Genomic DNA, 21,472 nt, shown 5'->3' on the forward strand with positions numbered 1-21,472 from the left:
CGCAGCGCAAAAAAACGCAAGTGTGAAAGTAGCCTTAGTAATAGCTTCTTGGCAGCTGCACAGTCTTTTCAGACCTATAGAGCTGTCATCTCACAGTGGAAGGATGGACAGAAACACTTAGCCCTCTAAGATATAAAATAATGACAGTTCTGATATTTTACCAGGTTTTGCTCTATTCTGATATGTGCTCAAACATATTTTAGGGCGTGTGCACACAGTGCATTTCTTCAGGGGTTTTTTCAGCATGTTTTTTGCCACGAAAAAACCACCCTGCATTTTACATTTACCAGCAAAGTGAAAGAGGTTTCTGAAATCTCACGAAAACGCTGTTTTTTCCTTGCAGATTTGAAGTAGTTTCAAATCAGCAGAATGTTGATTATTTCAGTGTTTTGCAGCATTCTCAAATGAATGAAAAAGAAACAAATAAAAAAGAATGTATTTTATGCAGCATTTTTCCTGCCAACACTCCAGTATTTGCTGTACATTTCTCTGCTGCACATACTGAATGTGTGCACATACCCTCAGCCTCCATAGGAAGTGTGTGTACCACCATACAAACTATGGCCTTTCATTCTGCATAGAAAAAGGCCACGACAATAGCTGACGACACTAACATATTACTGACCAATATGCAACTAACAAATTGGCGGAAAACAAATACTAATTACCCAATACCACCAATTATGTCATGTTTGTAGAGAGCCCCTAATATAAAAATATATCTAAAAATAATAAAGCAGGTAGGCACTTTTCAAATGTGAGAAAGGCTCATTATTTTCTACTTTTGATCTAATAGCTAGTAGATCGAGAGGCTTGCATCCAAATTTATTATATATATAATATATATGTATGTTTGTGTATATAACAAAAAACTGGGCTATCTGTAGATGTTATTGGAGGGATCTGGGGAGTGCAATATCCACGCACAGAGGCCTGGAGCAAGACATAGCTATCGGCCATCTAATAGCATAGCAGCATGCAATCCTAATTAACCCCATTTAGAGGATACATGTATGGTTGGTACTATAATGAGTTATAGGGAAGCACAGATTTTGATATGTGTACATGGCAGGATACAGCCGGGAATCTCTTGATTTCCTTAAGCAAACATCCTGTGCAGATGGAGAGGCTGTGACCTCTTGGAGAGAGCAAGCCGCATCTGTTATACCCCTCTATACTTTTACCCATTGGCAAAGCAACACTGCGTGCTGTAAAGTGTGTGAGTGGATAATAAGGATGCATGGGTCATCACACCAGTGAAGTCCTGACCCTGTACCTGGGGGTATCCTGAGAGTTGTAGTTCTTGCATTGAGGATCAGAATAATGCAAAAGTCTTTTTGATTATCGTTCTCTGTCTGCCATTGTGTGAGACTAGTGCCCATGTATCCTCTATATGGGAACATTAATATGGACAACTGACTATCACATCTATATGAACCTGGTGGACATGACATTCAAAAACCATTGGTGTTAATATGGAGTTGATCTCCTCTTTGTGGGTATTGCAACTTGAAAAATGGGGATTTTTGCCCATTCATCAGAAGAACATTTGTGAGGGCAGACACTGATATTGGATGAGATTGTCTGGCCCACTATCTCCCTACTAATTCATCCCAAAGGTGTTAGATGGGGTTAAAGTCTGGGATCTGTGCAGCCAATCATGTTCTTCCACACCAAATTCACCCAATCATGCCGTTATGGACCTTGCTTTGTGCACTGGGGCTCACTCATGCTTGAACATGAAAAGAGCCTTCCCCAAACTGTTAATTCAGGGTTAGAAGTTACAATTGTGCAAAATATCTTAAGAAAGCAGAAGCATTAACATTTGGTATTAAGGCTCAAAACCCTGAAAAACGGTCTTATATCGTTATCCCTCGTCCACTAAATTGTTCCGTAGGAGCCATGCATTCTGGTAGATAGCAGCCCCGTCCGTGAGTTTGCCTGGACCACCACTTCATGGCTGTCTGTACCGTTTCACAATAATAGCACTTAGGGCATACCTGATATTTCACAAGCTAACACGTGCCAGAATTTGCTTCCTAAAACGGTAATTTTTTAGGATATGCTCGTATGCATTTGCACAGTGGTGGAAAATCTCATGTGTTTTATAGTAGCCGCAAAGAGGTTGAGATTTTAACAAATCTGGAAAAAAAATCTGTCTGAAGTCAGTGCTGATTCTAAATCGATAGCATGTCAATTTATTTTGCCAATTTCTTGCAGATTTTCGCCATTGGGTTCCATAGGGATGTCAAATCTGCATTTGTGAGTTTTATTGCAGATCACCCACAGATCCACAGCAAAATCAGCAACTCCTGAAGAAAAAATGTAAAATTAATGTACTCCCCTCTTTTGGCTCTTCCATGGCTTCCATGCCTGGTTGCTGGCCACTCTCTGTATAATCCAGCTTCCCTTAATGGCGTCTTGTCCAATGTGCCCGCTGCAGTAGTTACACGGGACGAATCATAATTGCAGTAGGCCTAGTTTTACAGAGCCTGCAGAGGGACAGATTAGTATTAATAGGGGAGGAGATTTAAGGGTTTTTTATTTACCCTTTCTGCAGTGTGAAATCCACAGACAGATCACTTAAATCGATATGATTTGATGGGTATTTGCTTCTGTAGATGGCACTGAGGTTTCTGGCTAAATTGCCAGAGCAGCAATTCCACCCCATTCGGACATACCCTTATCTTGCAGTGGTGCGGGATGAACTAATGTGTAATTATTATATATCATCCAGTGTCTTGCAGACATCTCCAAGTGTTGTCACAAGAACATTTCAAAGCTCTTTGCTATCTTGGAAATCTGATAGCCCGAATTGACAAGAAGTAGTACGTTCATACCTACCATAGCTACGGTCAGACAAGCCAATTCTCCGCCACTGATGTCGAACAAAAACATTAGGTTTATTTTTCATTGGACTTGTGCACCTACAGATCGCCAGGACACAGCAATGTACAAGTGCAGTTCTACAGTCACACAAGTGTCAGGAGGCTGGACTGGTTTTCGCAGGCAGACGCAGGGTTGGAAATAGATATTGGCAGACCCACAGCTGTGTCAGAGTGCCCCAGTGCTGCTGCCTGTTTACACAATAGATTTGTCATGCTGTATCAGCGCTTGCACAGAAGTGAGCGTACACGATACACTCATAAACATGGGACATGCTAGCATGGGACGCAGGGCTACATCCGTTGGGACGCAGGTCCATCAAGTTCAGCCTTTAAAAGTGTTATAACGTATAAATGTTGCGATTTGTTCTGGTGTGTATTTCACCTTCCTACACACAGAGGAAGCATCGTGCTTGTAGTGTGCCAATATCTGTCACTGTGCCACGCCGTCTGCACAGTCGATTGTCCTACTTTTTTTTCTCATCCGCTGTGTGCTATCCATCACCTTGTCTTTAGGCAGTTCACAAACTTTCCCCGCCACACGTGAACGGAGCAATTCATGCTCTATTCTTCCCGCAGCAGTGTTAGATTTCTGCCAGTAACGCCTCCCTTTACTTAGATGATGCAGTGCACTCTCCTATATCTCACCATATGGCTGTGCTGCAGAACGTTCTAGAAATTCACTCAAGTTCGTGTGCCTCAGCATTACTGCCGTGTTGTACGTGTTATCTGGTACATGTATTATCTGTACAGTATATGCTTTCCGCATAGAGCAGTTGTGTATATTAATGGATGATATCTGTGCACAACATGGCTGATGACCCTATAACTTGGCGCTTGACTCTCGATACCCAGACAGCATTGATTTGATCATGGATTCCTGCACATTTATGATTAGTATACTTCTTGCAGGCCTTTACATGATGCACGCATGTACATTTTGTCTGAGAAGGATAGAAGCAGCTGGGAGCTGCAGCTCCTTCTCTCCCTCCCTTCCTCCCATGCTGTCTCCCCACTCCCTCCTCTCTGTGTCACGTGGAGGGTACACGCTCTCTTTCCCTTACGGTTGTCCTACCTTGTTATACGGCTCCCTCTGCTGGATAAACGCCAAGCGAGTGGATAATTTGCAGCTCAATCCAGTCTTTCCATTCATGGAGAAAGTGGAAACCTAGGTTTGATCTTTATTCTGCTAGTCATGTAGATTTCTTTTATGTTCTCCCTGCATACACATTCATGCCATTTTTGTATCTCTCCTCTTCTCCCCTGTGACATGAAAGCCTGAAGACATTGGGCAGTCTCCCATGGCGTCAATGCCAGATGGGGATAAAGTTGATCTAGAAGCTTTCAGTGAGTTCACCAAAATAATCACCCCTGCGATTACCCGAGTGGTGGACTTTGCCAAGAAACTGCCTATGTTCTCCGAGGTGAGTGGTCCTGAAAAGAAAAGCTTATTGAGGTTGGTACACACTATAATACTGGCCAGAGAAGCACAGACATCTTGGCCTGGAGCGCTCAGTACTCATACATGGACTCTACAGATTGACATCAGCAAAATTACTCATACATGGACTCTACAGATTGACATCAGCAAAATTGAGGTTCCAGTAACTTTTATTTTTCCATTTGTAGGCACTCTAAGGTACAATGTGAAGCAATATCAGCTTATTAGGCCAAATTTAAAGATCTTTAAACAGCAACTCATACAACCTAATCTATTTTTGTTTTACTCACTTATATAGCGCTATTCCACAGCACTTTACAAACATTATTGACACTGTATAGGAAGCCTCATAACACAGTTACGTACCTGTAAACAGCAGCTGATACAGCGTAATTTATAGGAGGCCTCATAGCACAGAATTACAGATCTGTGAACAGCAGCTGATACAGCCTAATGTGAAGGAGGCCTCATAGCACAGAATTACGGATCAGTAAACAGCAGCTGATACAGCCTAATGTATAGGAGGCCTCATAGCACAAAATTACAGATCTGTAAACAGCAGCTTATACAACCTAATGTTTGGTAGGCCTTATATTTATTTTACTCATTTATATAGCGCCATTAATTCCACATTGCTTTACAGACATTATTAGCACTGCCCCCCCATGGGGCTCACTATCTAAATTCCCTATCAGTATGTCTTTGGAATGTGGGAGGAAACCTATCAGTATGTCTTTGGAATGTGGGAGGAAACCGGAGTATCTGGCGGAATCCCATGCAAACATGGGGAGAACATACAAACTCCTTGCAGAATTGGCCTTGGTGGGATTTGAACCCAGGACCCTAGCGCTGAAAGGTTGCAGTGATAACCACTGAGCCACCGTGCCGCCACCACAGAATCACGAATTTGTAACAGCAGTTGATACAGCCTAATGTATAGGAGGCCTCATAGCACAGAATTACAGATCTGTAAACAGCAGCTGATACAGCCAGTATAGGAGGCCTCGTAGCACAGAATTACTGATCTGTAAACAGCAGCTGATATAGCGTAATGTGTAGGAACCCTCATAGCACAGAATTGCAGATCTGTAAACAGCAGCTGATACAGCCTAATGTATAGGAGTCTGCATAGCATAGAATTACAGAGCTGATACAGCCTAATGTATAGGAGTCCGCATAGTCAGAATTACGGACCTGTAAACAGCAGCTGATAATACAGCGTAATGTTCAGTAGGCCTCATAGCACAGAATTACAGCTCTGTAAGCAGCAGCTCATACAGCCTAATATACAGGGTGGTCCAAAAGTAGGTGGACAGAAAATAATAACATTTATTTTGATTTATATATAAAATTATATTTACTAACACAAGCATAACATTGACAATTAAATTTTATTCTTAACAATAATACAAAAGCCCTTAAATTTTATCAGCGCAGGTGCTCAAACTGTTTTCCATCACAATTTGCACAGCTTTGAAGTCTGCCTCTTACGCTTTGACAAACATTTTTGCACAAGTCACTTTGGGTATTAATTTCTTGAAATGCATCTCTTATGTAATTTTTCAAATCGTTGACACTTTTTGGTTTTCGACTATAAACTTTCTCCTTGAGTACTCCCCAAAAGAAAAAATCCATTGGGGTCAAGTCTGGTGAACATGCCGGCCAATCAAGTGAGCCTCTTCGGCCAATCCATCTATTAGGAAATGTTTCATTACCCTATTACACATACTGTCCACCTACTTTTGGACCACCCTGTATATAAGATATATATAAGACCTAAGGGCATTCTCTAAGAGCGCTGTCTGTGAAACTAGAACCCCCTACATGCCATGACAGCCAAAGATGTCAGGCCATTCTTGTAGGTGTAGTTTCTCAAAAGGAAGAATTACACAGTTAAGAAACTGTGCCTTAAAGAATAACTAAACTCTGTTTTTTTTTTGTTTCTTTTACAGTTTTATTCATCATGGAAAGTTATGAAACTTTGTAATTCAGTTTGATAGGGAACTTGTCTTCAATCTTGTAGAAAGTAAAACCTAAATAGCTTCTAATCTCCTGCTTTTCTCCAGTCTATTTACCTGCTGTTAGCTGCACTGATATCAGACTATTCTCATTAGAGTACAGATGATGGCAGTGAAAAATGGTCAGCACAATGCTCAGAGAAGTCAAGAGCTGACCCTTTCACTGCCATCATCTGTACTCCAAATGAGTATGTGCTGATATCAGTGCAGCTAAAGGCAAATAAACTGGAGAAAAGAAGGGGTTTGGAAGCTGTTTTTTTCTTTTAACAGGAATGATGACAAATCCTGTAATAAAGTGATTTTTCAAAGCTTCATAACTTTCTATGCCTGAAAAAATTATTAAAAAGAAATAGTTTAAAATGTAACTACATTTTCCAAATATATTAAAGAAGCATGTACTATATAAGGATTGTAGTTGTTCATGCCATAGACCGTTTGCATGAGACTTTATTGACTCTGTTACCTATTTTAATAATTAGAAATCATCTGTGTTACTGATTTTGACCTCTGCTTCTCTTTGCAGTTACCATGTGAAGACCAGATCATCCTGTTGAAAGGATGCTGTATGGAGATCATGTCTCTCCGGGCTGCCGTGCGGTATGATCCAGACAGCGAGACCCTAACACTGAGTGGTGAGATGGCAGTGAAGCGAGAACAGCTAAAGAACGGAGGACTAGGGGTGGTCTCTGATGCCATATTTGACTTGGGACGATCTTTGTCTGCATTCAATCTTGATGACACAGAAGTGGCTCTGCTACAAGCCGTCTTGCTCATGTCCTCAGGTGAATACATATCTGTATACAATATCTGTAATAAATACATTTCTAGCACTTGAGAGAAGCTAACTGCCCTAGGATGAAGATGCTTGAGGGTGAGATCAGATAGTTCGTCTGAAGGCACACCGCTGAATCTTGCCCATTTTTGGTTCCAAATTGGCACATCATTCAGCACCGCATGTGGGTTTGGTCACTGTATTCAGTGCTACCATTGGGTCTTACCCGTTACAAAGAAATCCAACCAATTTTATTTCATCAATAAAAAAGGAATGCTTATTTATGGTGTATTCATATTTTTCTGGTTTGGTGTTTTGTTTTGTTTTTTGCCACCATATGCACTAAACTGTAGCAACATAAATGCACATGTTTCATTATCTGCTCCATGCTGCGTAGACTATTACAAAATAATATTTCAACAACGTGTCCAATTATACAGAAATGGCACTTCAAAACAAGACAGAAAACACACTATGATGGCCACAAAGTAAGCTCACCATAAAGAAGCGAACCACAAAATTATATGAAAATTGTTTTTATTAGCAAAATCATATACATTAAAAGGGCCACATACCCATAATTACAAAAATACCCCAAAGAGGGGACTACAGCATTATTTTACTAATATATTACACAGGTAAAAAAATGTGTTGATATTCTGAGGGTATGTCCCTTATCAATATATAGTACAACAACATATACCCATATGTAAAGTAAATATTTTCACTAGTGCTAAAATTAGCATCTATTATAAATGATATTATCCTTATTTAGACAGTGGACCACCCTCAGGAAATCAACATGCATTATTCCACATATAATCTCTCATAACTCCTCCATTTCATAAGGCAAGGCATATGACATCATACATTAAATCTTATATGCTATTCCCAGCATTAAAAAAAATCTATTTACACCTTATAAGGTAGTATAAAGTCAAGCCTATATATCAGATTATAGAACAATACCCATAATGGCAACAAAGGAGGTATAGTTAATCAGTGCTAGGTAAAATCCACAGCATTAGTCCCCACACTCCGCTATACAATGTACAAGTGGAGTGACCAGTATATTCATAACAACCACCAGTAAGGAGTTTTTAAATAAATAGAGACATAATATAGATACCTTATAACGTGTTATATGTAATCCAGCCGCTGTCCCCTGCGCCCCGATGCGCGTTTCGCCCTGCTGCTTCTTCCGGGGGCCTTATGAAATGGAGGAGTTATGAGAGATTATACAGTCATATGTAAAAGTTTGGGCACCCCTATTAATGTTAACCTTTTTTCTTTATAACAATTTTGGTTTTTGCAACAGGTATTTCAGTTTCATATATCTAATAACTGATGGACTCAGTTATATTTCTGGATTCAAATGAGGTTTATTGTACTAACAGAAAATGTGCAATCTGCATTTAAACAAAATTTCACCGGTGCAAAAGTATGGGCACCCTTATCATTTTCTTGATTTGAACACTCCTAACTACTTTTTACTGACTTCCTGAAGCACTAAATTGGTTTTGTAACCTCATTGAGCTTTGATCTTCATAGCCAGGTGTATCAAATCATGAGAAAAGGTATTTAAAGTGGCCACTTGCAAGTAGTTCTCCTATTTGATTCTCCTATGAAGAGTGGCATCATGGGCTCCTCAAAACAACTCTCAAATGATCTGAAAACAAAGATTATTCAACTTAGCTTTTCAGGGGAAGGATACAAAAAGTTGTCTCAGAGATTTAACCTGTCAGTTTCCACTGTGAGGAACATAGTAAGGAAATGGAAGAACACAGGTACAGTTCTTGTTAAGCCCAGAAGTGGCAGGCCAAGAAATATATCAGAAAGACAGAGAAGAAGAATGATGAGAACAGTCAAGGAAAATCCACAGACCACCTCCAAAGACCTGCAGCATCATCTTGCTGCAGATGGTGTCACTGTGCATCGGTCAACAATACAGCACACTTTGCACAAGGAGAAGCTGTATGGGAGAGTGATGCGAAAGAAGCCGTTTCTGCAAGCACGCCACAAACAGAGTCGCCTGAGGTCTGCAAAAGCACATTTGGACAAGCCAGTTACATTTTGGAAGAAGGTCCTGTGGACTGATGAAACAAAGATTGAGTTGTTTGGTCATACAAAAAGGCGTTATGCATGCGCTGTATTGTTGACCGATGCACAGTGACACCATCTGCAGCAAGATGATGCTGCAGGTCTTTGGAGGTGGTCTGTGGATTGTCCTTGACTGCTCTCACCATTCTTCTTCTTTGCCTTTCTGATATTTTTCTTGGCCTGCCACTTCTGGGCTTAACAAGAACTGTACCTGTGTTCTTCCATTTTCTTACTATGTTCCTCACAGTGGAAACTGACAGGTTAAATCTCTGAGACAACTTTTTGTATCCTTCCCCTGAAAAGCTATGCTGAATAATCTTTGTTTTCAGGTCATTTGAAAGTTGTTTTGAGGAGCCCATGATGCCACTCTTCATAGGAGAATCAAATAGGAGAACTACTTGCAAGTGGCCACTTTAAATACCTTTTCTCATGATTTGATACACCTGACTATGAAGTTCAAAGCTCAATAAGGTTACAAAACCAATTTAGTGCTTCAGGAAGTCAGTAAAAAGTAGTTAGGAGTGTTCAAATCAAGAAAATGATAAGGGTGCCCATACTTTTGCACCGGTCAAATTTTGTTTAAATGCAGATTGCACATTTTCTGTTAGTACAATAAACCTCATTTGAATCCAGAAATATAACTGAGTCCATCAGTTATTAGATATATAAAACTGAAATAGCTGTTGCAAAAACCAAAATTGTTATAAAGAAAAAAGGTTAACATTAATAGGGGCGCCCAAACTTTTACATATGACTGTATGTGGAATAATGCATGTTGATTTCCTGAGGGTGGTCAACTGTCTAAATAAGGATAATATCATTTATAATAGATGCTAATTTTAGCACTAGTGAAAATATTTACTTTACATATGGATATATGTTGTTGTACTATAGACTGATAAGGGACATACCCTCAGAATGTCAACACATTTTTTTACCTGTGTAATATATTAGTAAACCCTTCTTTGGGGTATTTTTGTAATTATGGGTATGTGGCCCTTTTAATGTATATGATTTTGCTAATAAAAACAATTTTCATATAATTTTGTGGTTCGGTTCTTTATGGTGAGCTTACTTTGTGGCCATCATAGTGTGTTTTCTATTACAAAATAATGTCATCTACGTATTAAACATTAAAAGAATTATCTGAGACTTTGCTCATTTTTTTCCAATGGGGCTAAAATCTTACAGGCAGGTAGTTGCTAACTATCTGCCAATTCTACCTGGTACCTACTTCTGCCGGCTCAGAGCGGTCATGGATCATTCCTGCCAGCGATTCTGCTGCTTCATTTGGCCTCTCATCAACAAGGCAGCTCTTCTTCCAGTCCGCTTTGTTGATGGGGGGGGGTCACTGCCTATGTCATTTTGATTGACAGCCAGCTTCGTGCAGTTAGGTAGCGGGAAGCTGTTAATCAGCATGACAGTGGCAGTTACACCCTGTGAACAGAGAAGAGTGGAGAAGAAGCTTCTTTACATAGTAACATGGTAACATAGTTAGTAAGGCCGAAAAAAGACATTAGTCCATCCAGTTCAGCCTATAAAATTCTGTCAGAATAAATCCCCAGATCTACGTCCTTCTAAAGAACCTAACAATAACTGTAAGACGTGAAATCATTGGAAGCAGCAGAATCACAGACAGGAGCAGACCGTGAGCTGGGAAAGATCCGCACAGAGCAGAACAAGTAGGTAATTAACAAGTACCTGCCTATACAGTGGGTACGGAAAGTATTCAGACCCCTTTAAATTTTTCACTTTTTGTTTCATTGCAGCATTTGGTAAATTCAAAAAAGTTCTTTTTTTTCCTCATTAATGTACACTCTGCTCCCCATCTTGACTGAAAAAAAACAGAAATGTAGAAATTTTTGCAAATTTTTAAAAAAAGGAAAACTGAAATATCACAGGGTCATAAGTATTCAGACCCTTTGCTCGGGCACTCATATTTAAGTCACATACTGTCCATTTCCTTGTGATCCTCCCTGAGATGGTTCTACAACTTCATTGGAGTCCAGCTGTGTTTAATTAAACTGATAGAGGACTTGACTTGTAAAGGCACACACCTGTCTATATAAGACCTCACAGCTCACAGTGCATGTCAGACCAAATGAGAATCATGAGGTCAAAGGAACTGGCCAAGGAGCTCAGAAACAGAATTGTGGCAAGGCACAGATCTGGCCAAGGTTACAAAAGAATTTCTGTAGTACTCAAGGTTCCTAAGAGCACAGTAGCCTCCATAATCCTTAAATGGAAGAACTTTGGGACCACCAGAAGCCTTCCTAGACTTGGCCGTCCAGCCAAACTGAGCAGTCGTGGGAGAAGCGCCTTGGTGAGAGAGGTAAAGATGAACCCTAAGATCACAGTGGCTGAGCTCCACAGATGCAGTAGGGAGATGAGAGAAAGTTCCACAAAGTCAACTATCACTGCAGCCCTCCACCAGTCGGGCCTTTATGGCCCAACGGAAGCCTCTCCTAGGTGCCAGGCATATGAAAGCCCACAGAGAGTTTGCTAAAAAACACATGAAGGACTCCCAGACTATGAGAAATAAGATTCTCTGGTCTGATGAGACGAAGATAGAACTTTTTGGTGATAATACTAAGTGGTATGTGTGGAGAAAACCAGGGACTGCTCATCACCTGCCCAATACAATCCCAACAGTGAAACATGGTGGTGGCAGCATCATGCTATGGGGGTGTTTTTCAGCTGCAAGGACAGGACAACTGGTTGCAATTGAAGGAAACATGAATATGGCCATGTACAGAGATATCCTATATGAAAATCTCTTCCAGAGTGCTCTGGACCTCAGACTTGGCCAAAAGGTTCACCTTCCAACAAGCAATGACCCTAAAGCCCCCGTCACACACAGAGATCTCGCTAGCGAGATTGCTGCTGAGTCACAAGTTCTGTGACTCAACAGCGATCTCACCAGCGAGATCGCTGTGTGTGACACCAGCGACCGGCCCCCCTGCGGGTATCGCTGATCGTCCTGTAATGGCCAGGACATTTTTTTGATCGCTGGTCTCCCACTGGCCAGCACGCATAACTGCGTGTGGCAGGCGGGAGAGCAGTGATCAGCAAGCTGGCGCTGGTAACTAAGGTACACATCGGGCTTCTAAGTGGCGCGCAGCGCTTAGAAACTCGATGTGTACCTTAGTTACCAGCACGCTGGTGCAGGGAGCTGGTAACCAAGGTACACATCGGGTTTCTAAGTGCCGCGCGCCGTTTAGAAACCCGATGTGTGCCTTGGTTACCAGCTCCCTGCACCAGCGCGCTGGTAACTAAGGTACACAGTGGGTAACTAAGCGAAGTGTGTCGCTTGTTACCCGCGTGTCACTGGTGCTGATCGCTGGTGAAGCTGCCTGCCTGCATGGCAGCTCACCAGCGATCATGTAGCGACACACCAGCGATCCTGACAAGGTCATATCGTTGTCCGGATTGCTGGTGCGTCGTTATGTGTGACGGGGCCCTTAGCACACAGCTAACATAACAAAGGAGTGGCTTCAGAACAACTTTGTGATCATTCTTGACTGGCCCAGCCAGAGCTCTGACCTAACCCAATTGAGCATCTCTGGAGAGACCTGAAAATGGCTGTCCACCAACGTTCACCATCCAGACTGATGGAACTGGAGAGGATCTGCAAGGAAGAATGGCAGAGGATCCCCAAATCCAGGTGTGAAAAACTTGTTGCATCATTCCCAAGAAGACTCATGGCTGTACTAGCTCAAAAGGGTGTTTCCACTCAATACTGAGCAAAGGGTCTGAATACTTATGGCCATGTGATATTTCAGTTTTTCTTTTTTAATATATTTGCAAAAATTTCTACATTTCTGTTTGTTTTCAGTCAAGATGGGGTGCAGAGTGTACATTAATGAGAAAAAAATGAACTTTTTTGAATTTACCGAATGGCTGCAATGAAACAAAAAGTGAAAAATGTAAAGGGGTCTGAACTTCCCATACCCACTGTAAGTTCTTAGCCCCATAGGCAAATTCCCTTATAACCACTACAAGTAGTCTCATTATTTGCTACATGGTTTGCTTCTCAGTTATAATGTAATATTTCTATGACATTTTACAAGTTCTAAGATTTCTCTCCTTTCCTAGACCGCACCGGTCTGATCTGCACAGACAAGATAGAAAAATGTCAGGAGACGTACCTCCTCGCCTTCGAACACTACATCAACCATCGCAAACACAACATTCCCCACTTCTGGCCTAAGCTTTTGATGAAAGTGACTGACTTGCGCATGATCGGAGCTTGCCATGCCAGTCGCTTCCTACATATGAAAGTTGAGTGTCCCACGGAGCTGTTCCCACCGCTCTTTCTTGAGGTGTTTGAGGACCAGGAAGTCTGAAGGGCAGCAAAGCGGGGTAGAGAGGAAAGGGAATCGCTTGGCTCTATTCCAACCCGCCACCCCTGTACAGCTCACAAGTCTTGAGTTGGATAGTGATGAGTGGCTCGTAAAGCTTTTCTAATGAAAACTGCCATTGAAGTCCGGCACTTACTAGGAATGGATGCTCCCAGGTTGACATCATTCTGCAGCAGATCTTCAATCACCATACTGGCAAAAGCAAAAAAGAACAAGGATTTAAGGCTTTTTCTTTTCTACCATCGAGCAAACCTTAAGATGCAAGAAGTCACCTTTTTTCATGCTTCTGAAAACCTTTTGGTACACTAAGACGTGAATTCATCATCATTTTCATCATCATCATCATCATCATCAGTGTTCACCCAGTGAATGTTACCTGGGTGACCTAAATTTGGATATGGGAAGGGTAAAAATTATGAGCAAGGCTAAATGTTGTATTGCCCCCCATATAAAATGTTCCCGTGTGTTTATATTGTATATATATTATATATATATATATATATATATATATATATATATATATATATATTCTATATTACAAACAAAACATATATATATATGTAATATGTATGACTGAAGACAAAGGCTTCAACTTAGGTAATGCTTGGCCGTATTATGCTGAGACATTTGCAGACTCAGGACCACCAGATGGCTATAGAGTCAGCTCCTTCCTTGGCCAGAGCTGCCTTGTACACATTGTGCACGTCCACCTACGAAGAAGTGGGGCGTCCTCTTGCCTCTCGGTATCATGCAAATTTTTGAATCTGTCCTATTTCTGTGAGCCGAGGATTGTTACAGAACAGAGCACTTACACACTGATTCTTGGGTGTGGAATAAATGAAATATCTGATTATGCTGTATATCTATATATATATACACATTATATGTAATCTGAAAATCCATGCTCTCAGCATCAGCATAGAACGGGATGATCTAGGCCCGCCAGGGTCAATGTACTAAAAGGGAATAATACAAAATGAAGTGCGTGCCTTTATGACGCATGGATACATCATAGTCCAGTGACCTTGGGCTATTGAATTGATGAGCTCTAGGGTATGCATTTGTGATATTTTATGTAGAGAGTAGGTATTCTGATACAAAATTTTGCATATTTGCAAATCGGTACTTGATATACATATATAGATATACACACAATCAGATATGTATCTTCCCCAGCCTCTGAATTCACTTAGTGAGTTGGGTTTAATGTTAGGCCTTCCTCAGAACGCTGAGGAAGCTGGGAGATGTAGTGTTTTCTACACCCACACACAGAATTCCCTCTATGGCACCCTCGGTTTGTAAAAATCACCCCACACATGCCCGTTTGGGTTGAAAAATTGCACCAAAGTCTCCCTTTTTTCTCCCCACTCTTCCCATTATACTGCCATGCGGAAAAGCAGGAACCCACTGCAGCTATACAAACCAAAAATGTTTAAGAAGCACTTTTAAATGCCATTATTGCAGATATTAACCCTTCTTTGCTGCTCTTGCACCCTACGATGATGGATCTTTTAGCGATCTGATCCTACATGGCTTTATGAAGTTTCAGGCCTTACTATTTAGCCAGCAATGTCTATTTACAAACCCTTTTTTGAGGGTTGCTTTGCCAATATTTCTACAAGATGGGGAAATCCTGTTTTCAGTGTAGACTTTAACTATGCCCAATCCCTATCTTCTTGCACTTTGTAGAACGCACTTCTTACCAATGATGGTTTCCAATTTATGTTTGAATGTTTTCGTTTTCCTAAATAAGCTCAATGAAAATAAGCACTTAATTTTCTTAGTTTTTTTCTAAATCTATGTGTATTTTAGACTTGATCCTGTACATTTTTGGGACACCTTTGTGAGAGAGCATGACATGTTCTCAAATTAGCACTAAAATGAAAAACAATCTCTGGTGTAGCCACCCAATGAAGGGTAGGTATCACTAATAAAGGCAAAAACTATACAATAAAATCCTCTCCTCCTTTTAGAATAAGGCAAAATTAACGTGGCCTCTTCAGATATGTATAGTGGAGTCCAACTTTTCGTGGACCCATATACCAGGGAACCTGTCACATGGTGTCTGATTTGCAGACAGCATGGTATAGAGCAGAATTTCAGAGAGCCCAGAATTTGATTTTGGAGTGACTTAATGATTAGCTTTCCTTGTGTGACTGTCCATACAGAGATAGATGTCAGTCACAGAGTAGTACCGCAACCCGTGAACCTTAAGTTCACATTTAGCATGGAATTAAGTTTATAAAGGTACAAGGTAGGATATACAGAGATAGGTATCAATTATTGTATAGGACCGCCCACTTGACTCCTATGGAATTCAATTATGTCATACACAGATAGGTATCTATCACTGTGTAAGACCGCCTACTGGACTCCTATGGAACTGAATTAAGTCATACATAGTTAGGTATCTATCACTGTGTAGGATTGACCACTGGACTCCTATGGAATCCAACTAAGTCATACACAGATAGGTATTGATCACTGTGTAGGACCGCCCACTGGACTCCTATGGAATTTAAATAAATTAAGGCATACAGAGAGGGGTGTCAATCACTGTGTAGGATCGCCCACTGGACATCTAATCACAGAGTTAGTATAGAATTTAATCAATAAAACACATGTTAGCATATGTTGACTTCTATTTTAGGTATTCCATTTTTATGCTCCGTTGTAGGAACAGATAAATGGAATTCATACAAAAGGCGGATCTATCACATGACACAAACAATCGCTCAAACGACTCTAATGGGGGTCTGTCACATTTCTATGGTAGCATCTTGTACTATATTTTCCAGATGTGAACAGAACCTTATACTGAATATTTTCCCACTGAACTATATAACAATCTTCTTAGCACCCCATGCTCTATATCATGATCCCACCCCAGATTGGACACCACATGCACTGCGACAGGTTCCTTTTAAGTATAGAGGCCGATGGTATATACCCAATGCCTGCCATTTTGGTGGCATTTATTTACCAATAACTTTAATAGGGAAAATGCACAAGGGAAAAACTGGAGTAATTTTTTTTTGGGGGGCTGCATCACTGCTGCTAAACTTTAACAAGTCCTAGGTTAGATCACATATTAATTCCCATACATTTTGCCTTAGGAGGTAAGGACTTCAAATAACGATGTCACTATAGCAGATTGCCAAAATGAATCTATTTTGGCTGCTAAAATGAAGCACTTATTTTTCCCTTTATTTTGATTCCCACTTATTATTTGAACCTTTTTATAATTTAGTGTTTTAGGGTTCGACATTTTCCGCAGGCAGATTTTTTCCCTTTCACGCCCAAAAAGCCGAATATTTGAAGCACTTAATTAACGATGCATTTGCATGTTTAGATACTTTTTTTATATAAATCCTGAATATTCGTACATTTTGTTTTGGATTTGTACTATTTGGACGCGAGAATGGTTCTGCAAAGGGAATTCTGTGCCATAAAGCTGGGGAGAACAATGTTGCATTTGATTGTTTGCTGTCACAGAGATGACAACTAAGCACCCCCTGATAATCGGGGAGGATTTTTTTAATGACGTTTTATCATTGTATCAAGTCGCAAATATAAGGGGCAGGAATCGGTGCTTAGTTAACATCTCCTTTTGTATGACAGGGAATATAGGTCTAAGTCATTCCATTACCAGAGAGAATCCTGAGCATCGATCTGTGGAACAAGGAAAAATTTGTTACTTTTAACACAGAACTTGATTAATAATCTGCTAAATAATGGGGGAAGTCAATTATATGGTGCAGATTTGGGTTGGGGGACATATGTGATCAATGATTTTACGTACCATGAGGGGTGCATTTTATAAGCTTTGCATTCTAAAAGCTGCTTTCTTCTCTCTGGTTCTGGGTGGTGCTAAATTTCCTTGCAACATAAGAAAAAAAAAAACGCTCTGCGTCTGTCTAACCTCAAATGTTGAGTGGATGAAGAGAGTTGTTTTTTTGTCTCCTTTTTGTTTAATAGTGTTTTTCTTGGTTCAGGGCTGGGTTGACGGTCAGCCTTTTGCACTGCCGACTGCCAATGTGGCCCCGAGCACAGAGCTATCTCTCTTAGCTTAACGTCTGCGGACTGACGTTAAAAAGAAATATGGTCCGGTCCACTCAGTGGACATTAAAAATTCCAGGCCTTCGAGGCCTGGCTAAATTTACCCAGAATCCCTTTCACCTCTACCCCCTCTTTCTGTCTATTTGTCTTTGCAAACCTGTGTGCTTAGCACACTCTAAATAAGAAAACAAAATCTGTATATATTTGTATATATGTGCTTCTGTGTAGACACCTGTAAGGCGGATACACCTTTACGTTTTGTCACCCTCAACCCCCTTCGATTTTGTTACTTTAATTCAAAGTTCCCGTTGCTGCCCATATGCCATCTCTACCCATCAAGGGTGAGGGTGGACTTGCTCTTTTTCTTCTGTAATGTGGCTTGAGTGGAGGTCAAATCGAGAACCGCTCAACTTTAGGCCTCGGTTGAAGCTCGTTTTTTGCATCAGGTAGCAATACAGCGTATTTGGGCAGTCATGCGTCCTGTACATCTGCTGAGAAGGTTTACACGAACATATCTTGACCAACGGATTTGAAGACAACTTGGATATTTCACACGACATTGTGCTCCCCTGTCGCACCACTCATTTTTTCACTCATTTGCTGCCAGGTGGTTTATGAGGGAACTATGGGTGAAGAGTTATTGTTTTTTTTTCCTGTTGGGAGTGTTTTTGACAAGTCGGGCTACGTCACACCCACAAGCTTCTCATTGGGATATATTCTCACAGGTTTTTAGGGTGTCCATTTGACTATACAGCTTGGACCGATGTTTTATTTTGTTCCTGGGAATATGCTAATGCCCACAACTAACTCACCACCTGTATAATCTTCCTGTCTTGAATGGGTCACTGGTTGCTCTGGAACAAAGTGCCACACGGGTGACATGGTCCTTCCGAGTCCACGAAATCCCAAGAGCTTACAGTAGCTCTGAAGTTAAGCCTGCTTCCTCTCTTCTAGCCCGATATGTACTCTGAAGATTGTACGCCACCAACGCCCCCAGAAATCGATACAGGAAAATGGTCCTTTTCTTATGCCAACTTCTCAACACTACATGCAATTCTCTCTGGGATATTTCGTTTTTTTTTTTTTCTTCCGTTCATTCAGTATCTTAAGGAAAGGAATACCTTTTAACTGACAGTAATAGAGGCGGAGTGATTGTCCCGCCAAGAAGGGAGAAGTGAGTATCAAAGCCAAACTCGCTCTCACCTCGCACATATACACTTTACTCACTCTACCGAGATTAAACCAGGAATATGTTTGTTGCATTTTTTTTTTCTTACACTCATACCTCAACCACCGCAACCCTTCTCTGTCTCTCCTGCCGACCTCACTGTCCTGACTCGGTGAGAAATATGGACTTGGAAATATATATGGATTTTCATTTCTCACCAGCTGGAAAACTAAAAGGATCTCCACGAATAAGACCCGTGCTTCAGAGTGGACAGATTGGAGAGTCATTGAACTTTAACCGGGGGTCAAACCAATGCCCCTTCATAGTTGTGTCCTACAGCATTAAGACAAACTCACTGACTGTCTCAGCCACAGACGATCATACAGACCTCAACAGTGTGCCTCCTCTAGCCCTATGTGACTCAAACTAAAGCAAGGATTTAACACCACCTTTCTTTCAACGTTTTAGGAAACCCTGTTAATGTAATTTGATTATCTTTTTTTCTGTTTTTTTTTTTTCTATTTTTTTTCCTTAACCTCAAATGTTTGTGGGAGGGTTAAACAGATGTTAGCCATAATTTACAAAACGTCAAATTTTACAGGAGAGAGAGATTTTTTTTTATTCATTTAAGTATCTTTGTGTTTCATAGGACAGGGGTGGGGTGGTTAGGGGTATATGAGGCACCCCCATCTTTACCAACCACCTCTTTATAGTCTTAGTAATTGTAATGTATAATGGTGGGTACCATGTGGAGGGGGTATTCTGACTTCTTTTAACCTCTTTGCTTTCAGTAGACTTACTGGCAGTTTAGTCGTTAAACGTTCCGACGCCTCTTTTTCGTGCTGGAGGTGATATGACATATAAAACATAAAAAAACTGCATGGTATTACTTTGGCTGGTAATACGGGGTAGAGATGGGTCAATTCTCATCAACTAGAGTGCTTTATACATCCTGGATCTTTGGCCTACAGATATGATGGTTTATTCAAGATATATATATAGCTATATAGAGGTTTTTTTTTCCTCCTCATTTTTTTTCATGTAAGATTAACTTCTTCACTGCTGGAAAACACTGCTGTGGCATTAAAGGGGTTAACAGACACTGCACACACCCACCCTTTTTATGTATCCCCGGGTCAGAATCCGCTCATCTGTTTCGCACGCTCCCAGGGTCCTAAATGTTTCAGGGCACTGGACCTTTATCATTATGCAATGTAAGACTGAGCTCCCTTGTTCAAACCAATAAGAGTTGCAAGTAAAGTCCCCTCCGCCTGTCCTTACCCCATGGCTTTGCATCTTTCTATAGCATTGAAGGGTCCTGTGACTCTTCATCCGTATTAAAAAAAACCGCAACGAGGACAGTTTTTACTTAAACCCCCTGCCTGATTATGTGCACAAGTTGTTAATCTTACTAGTGAAGAAGCAATTGCTTTGGTCGTGTATATATACATATATATGCGCACTCTGGCCATGGCGTCATTTTGTTGTTATTTTATGCTCTCTTCCTATCATTTTATCTCTCTTTCAGAATGTAGAAAATGTAGCCCTTCCAAGGTTTACAGATGTACTATCCTTGGCCCATGGAAGGCTTAAAGGCGCAGAGGAGATGATAAAAAACAAAACAAAAAAACACTGCGTCAGCAATCACAGGGTTAAAACTTTTAAGCTCAATCTGAAACCTTTTTTCTCGTAAGTTAATTTCTTGTGGGAGGATCTGTATATTTAAATATATATGAATCACAAAACACACACACGAAAAAAATGTAAATAAATAAAAAAAAAAAAAGCTTTTTTTACGGGTTTTCAAGCAGGTCTATTCATCCTTTCAAGTGAACCCAGCCTCTGCTGCGCTAGGCCACAAAAGGCGGTACAGATAGCTCAGAAATTCTGTGTAATAAGACTTTCTTGTGAGACATGGAGCTACGTTCAGTGTCTGTTCAGCACATCCCATTTAGTGTTGCTCCCTATTGCTGGTATATTCATAGAGATATATATATATATATATAATTTTGTCAAGGGCCTGAAATCCATATTTTACCAGCCTGACAGCCCTAATCACAGGTGACAGCCTGAATGTTTTACACAGTTACCCCCATCCGTCCTCACTCAGGTTAGAGACAGTTCAGCATTAGGGACGGCCCGAGGACCATGCGATTACTATATTCATGGTCCAGGGCCTAACATCAGAAAGCTGCTGCACCAGCATTATTTGTAGAATTTCCTCACATAAGCATTGGGATTGCTGCTGGCTTTACAACTGCATATACGCTTGCCATCTTTACGATGGGATATTCTTCTATATGTCCTGCTTAATATCACATGCACACAATATCTTTCCTAGTAAAAGTATCCCCACCTCTTGGCAGGGGTAAAATCCAATGAGCCTTATCCACCGTGACCTATGCTAATGTGACGAGATCATAGATTGAAGAGTAACTCATGAAATGATGACAATGAATGGTGACTCTTAAAGGAGAACTCCCAATGTATTAAATATATGCTCCAAAACTTATCTATGCCAAGCTAACAGTGGTTAAAATGGCATCCTTGGCCTATGCCCTATGACAACCCTTCTTGCTTTGTAATATGACTGTATTATCATAAGAACCACAAAATAGATCTATGGTTAGTAGCTGATTTCAGATTGGTTACTATCCGGCTCAGTGCC

General features: G+C 40.8%; 1 protein-coding gene across 2 annotated transcripts in view; it reads left to right on the top strand.

Annotated features, from left to right (window-relative positions):
• The window catches only part of THRA (thyroid hormone receptor alpha), a 149,258-nt gene extending 135,204 nt beyond the window's left edge, over positions 1 to 14,054 (top strand). For both annotated transcript variants that reach the window (XM_073572601.1, XM_073572602.1), the window contains exons 7-9: positions 4,163 to 4,309; positions 6,868 to 7,126; positions 13,312 to 14,054. In XM_073572601.1, the coding sequence (XP_073428702.1) occupies positions 4,163 to 4,309; positions 6,868 to 7,126; positions 13,312 to 13,562 (657 nt within the window). In that variant the 3' untranslated portion in view covers positions 13,563 to 14,054. The remainder of the gene's footprint in view (positions 1 to 4,162; positions 4,310 to 6,867; positions 7,127 to 13,311) is intronic.
• Positions 14,055 to 21,472: the final 7,418 nt, after the last annotated feature.

Source organism: Dendrobates tinctorius, unplaced genomic scaffold, assembly GCF_039654945.1.
Source record: "Dendrobates tinctorius isolate UK_male_01 unplaced genomic scaffold, ASM3965494v1 ptg000032l, whole genome shotgun sequence".
In the NCBI taxonomy this organism is placed as follows: domain Eukaryota; kingdom Metazoa; phylum Chordata; class Amphibia; order Anura; family Dendrobatidae; genus Dendrobates; species Dendrobates tinctorius.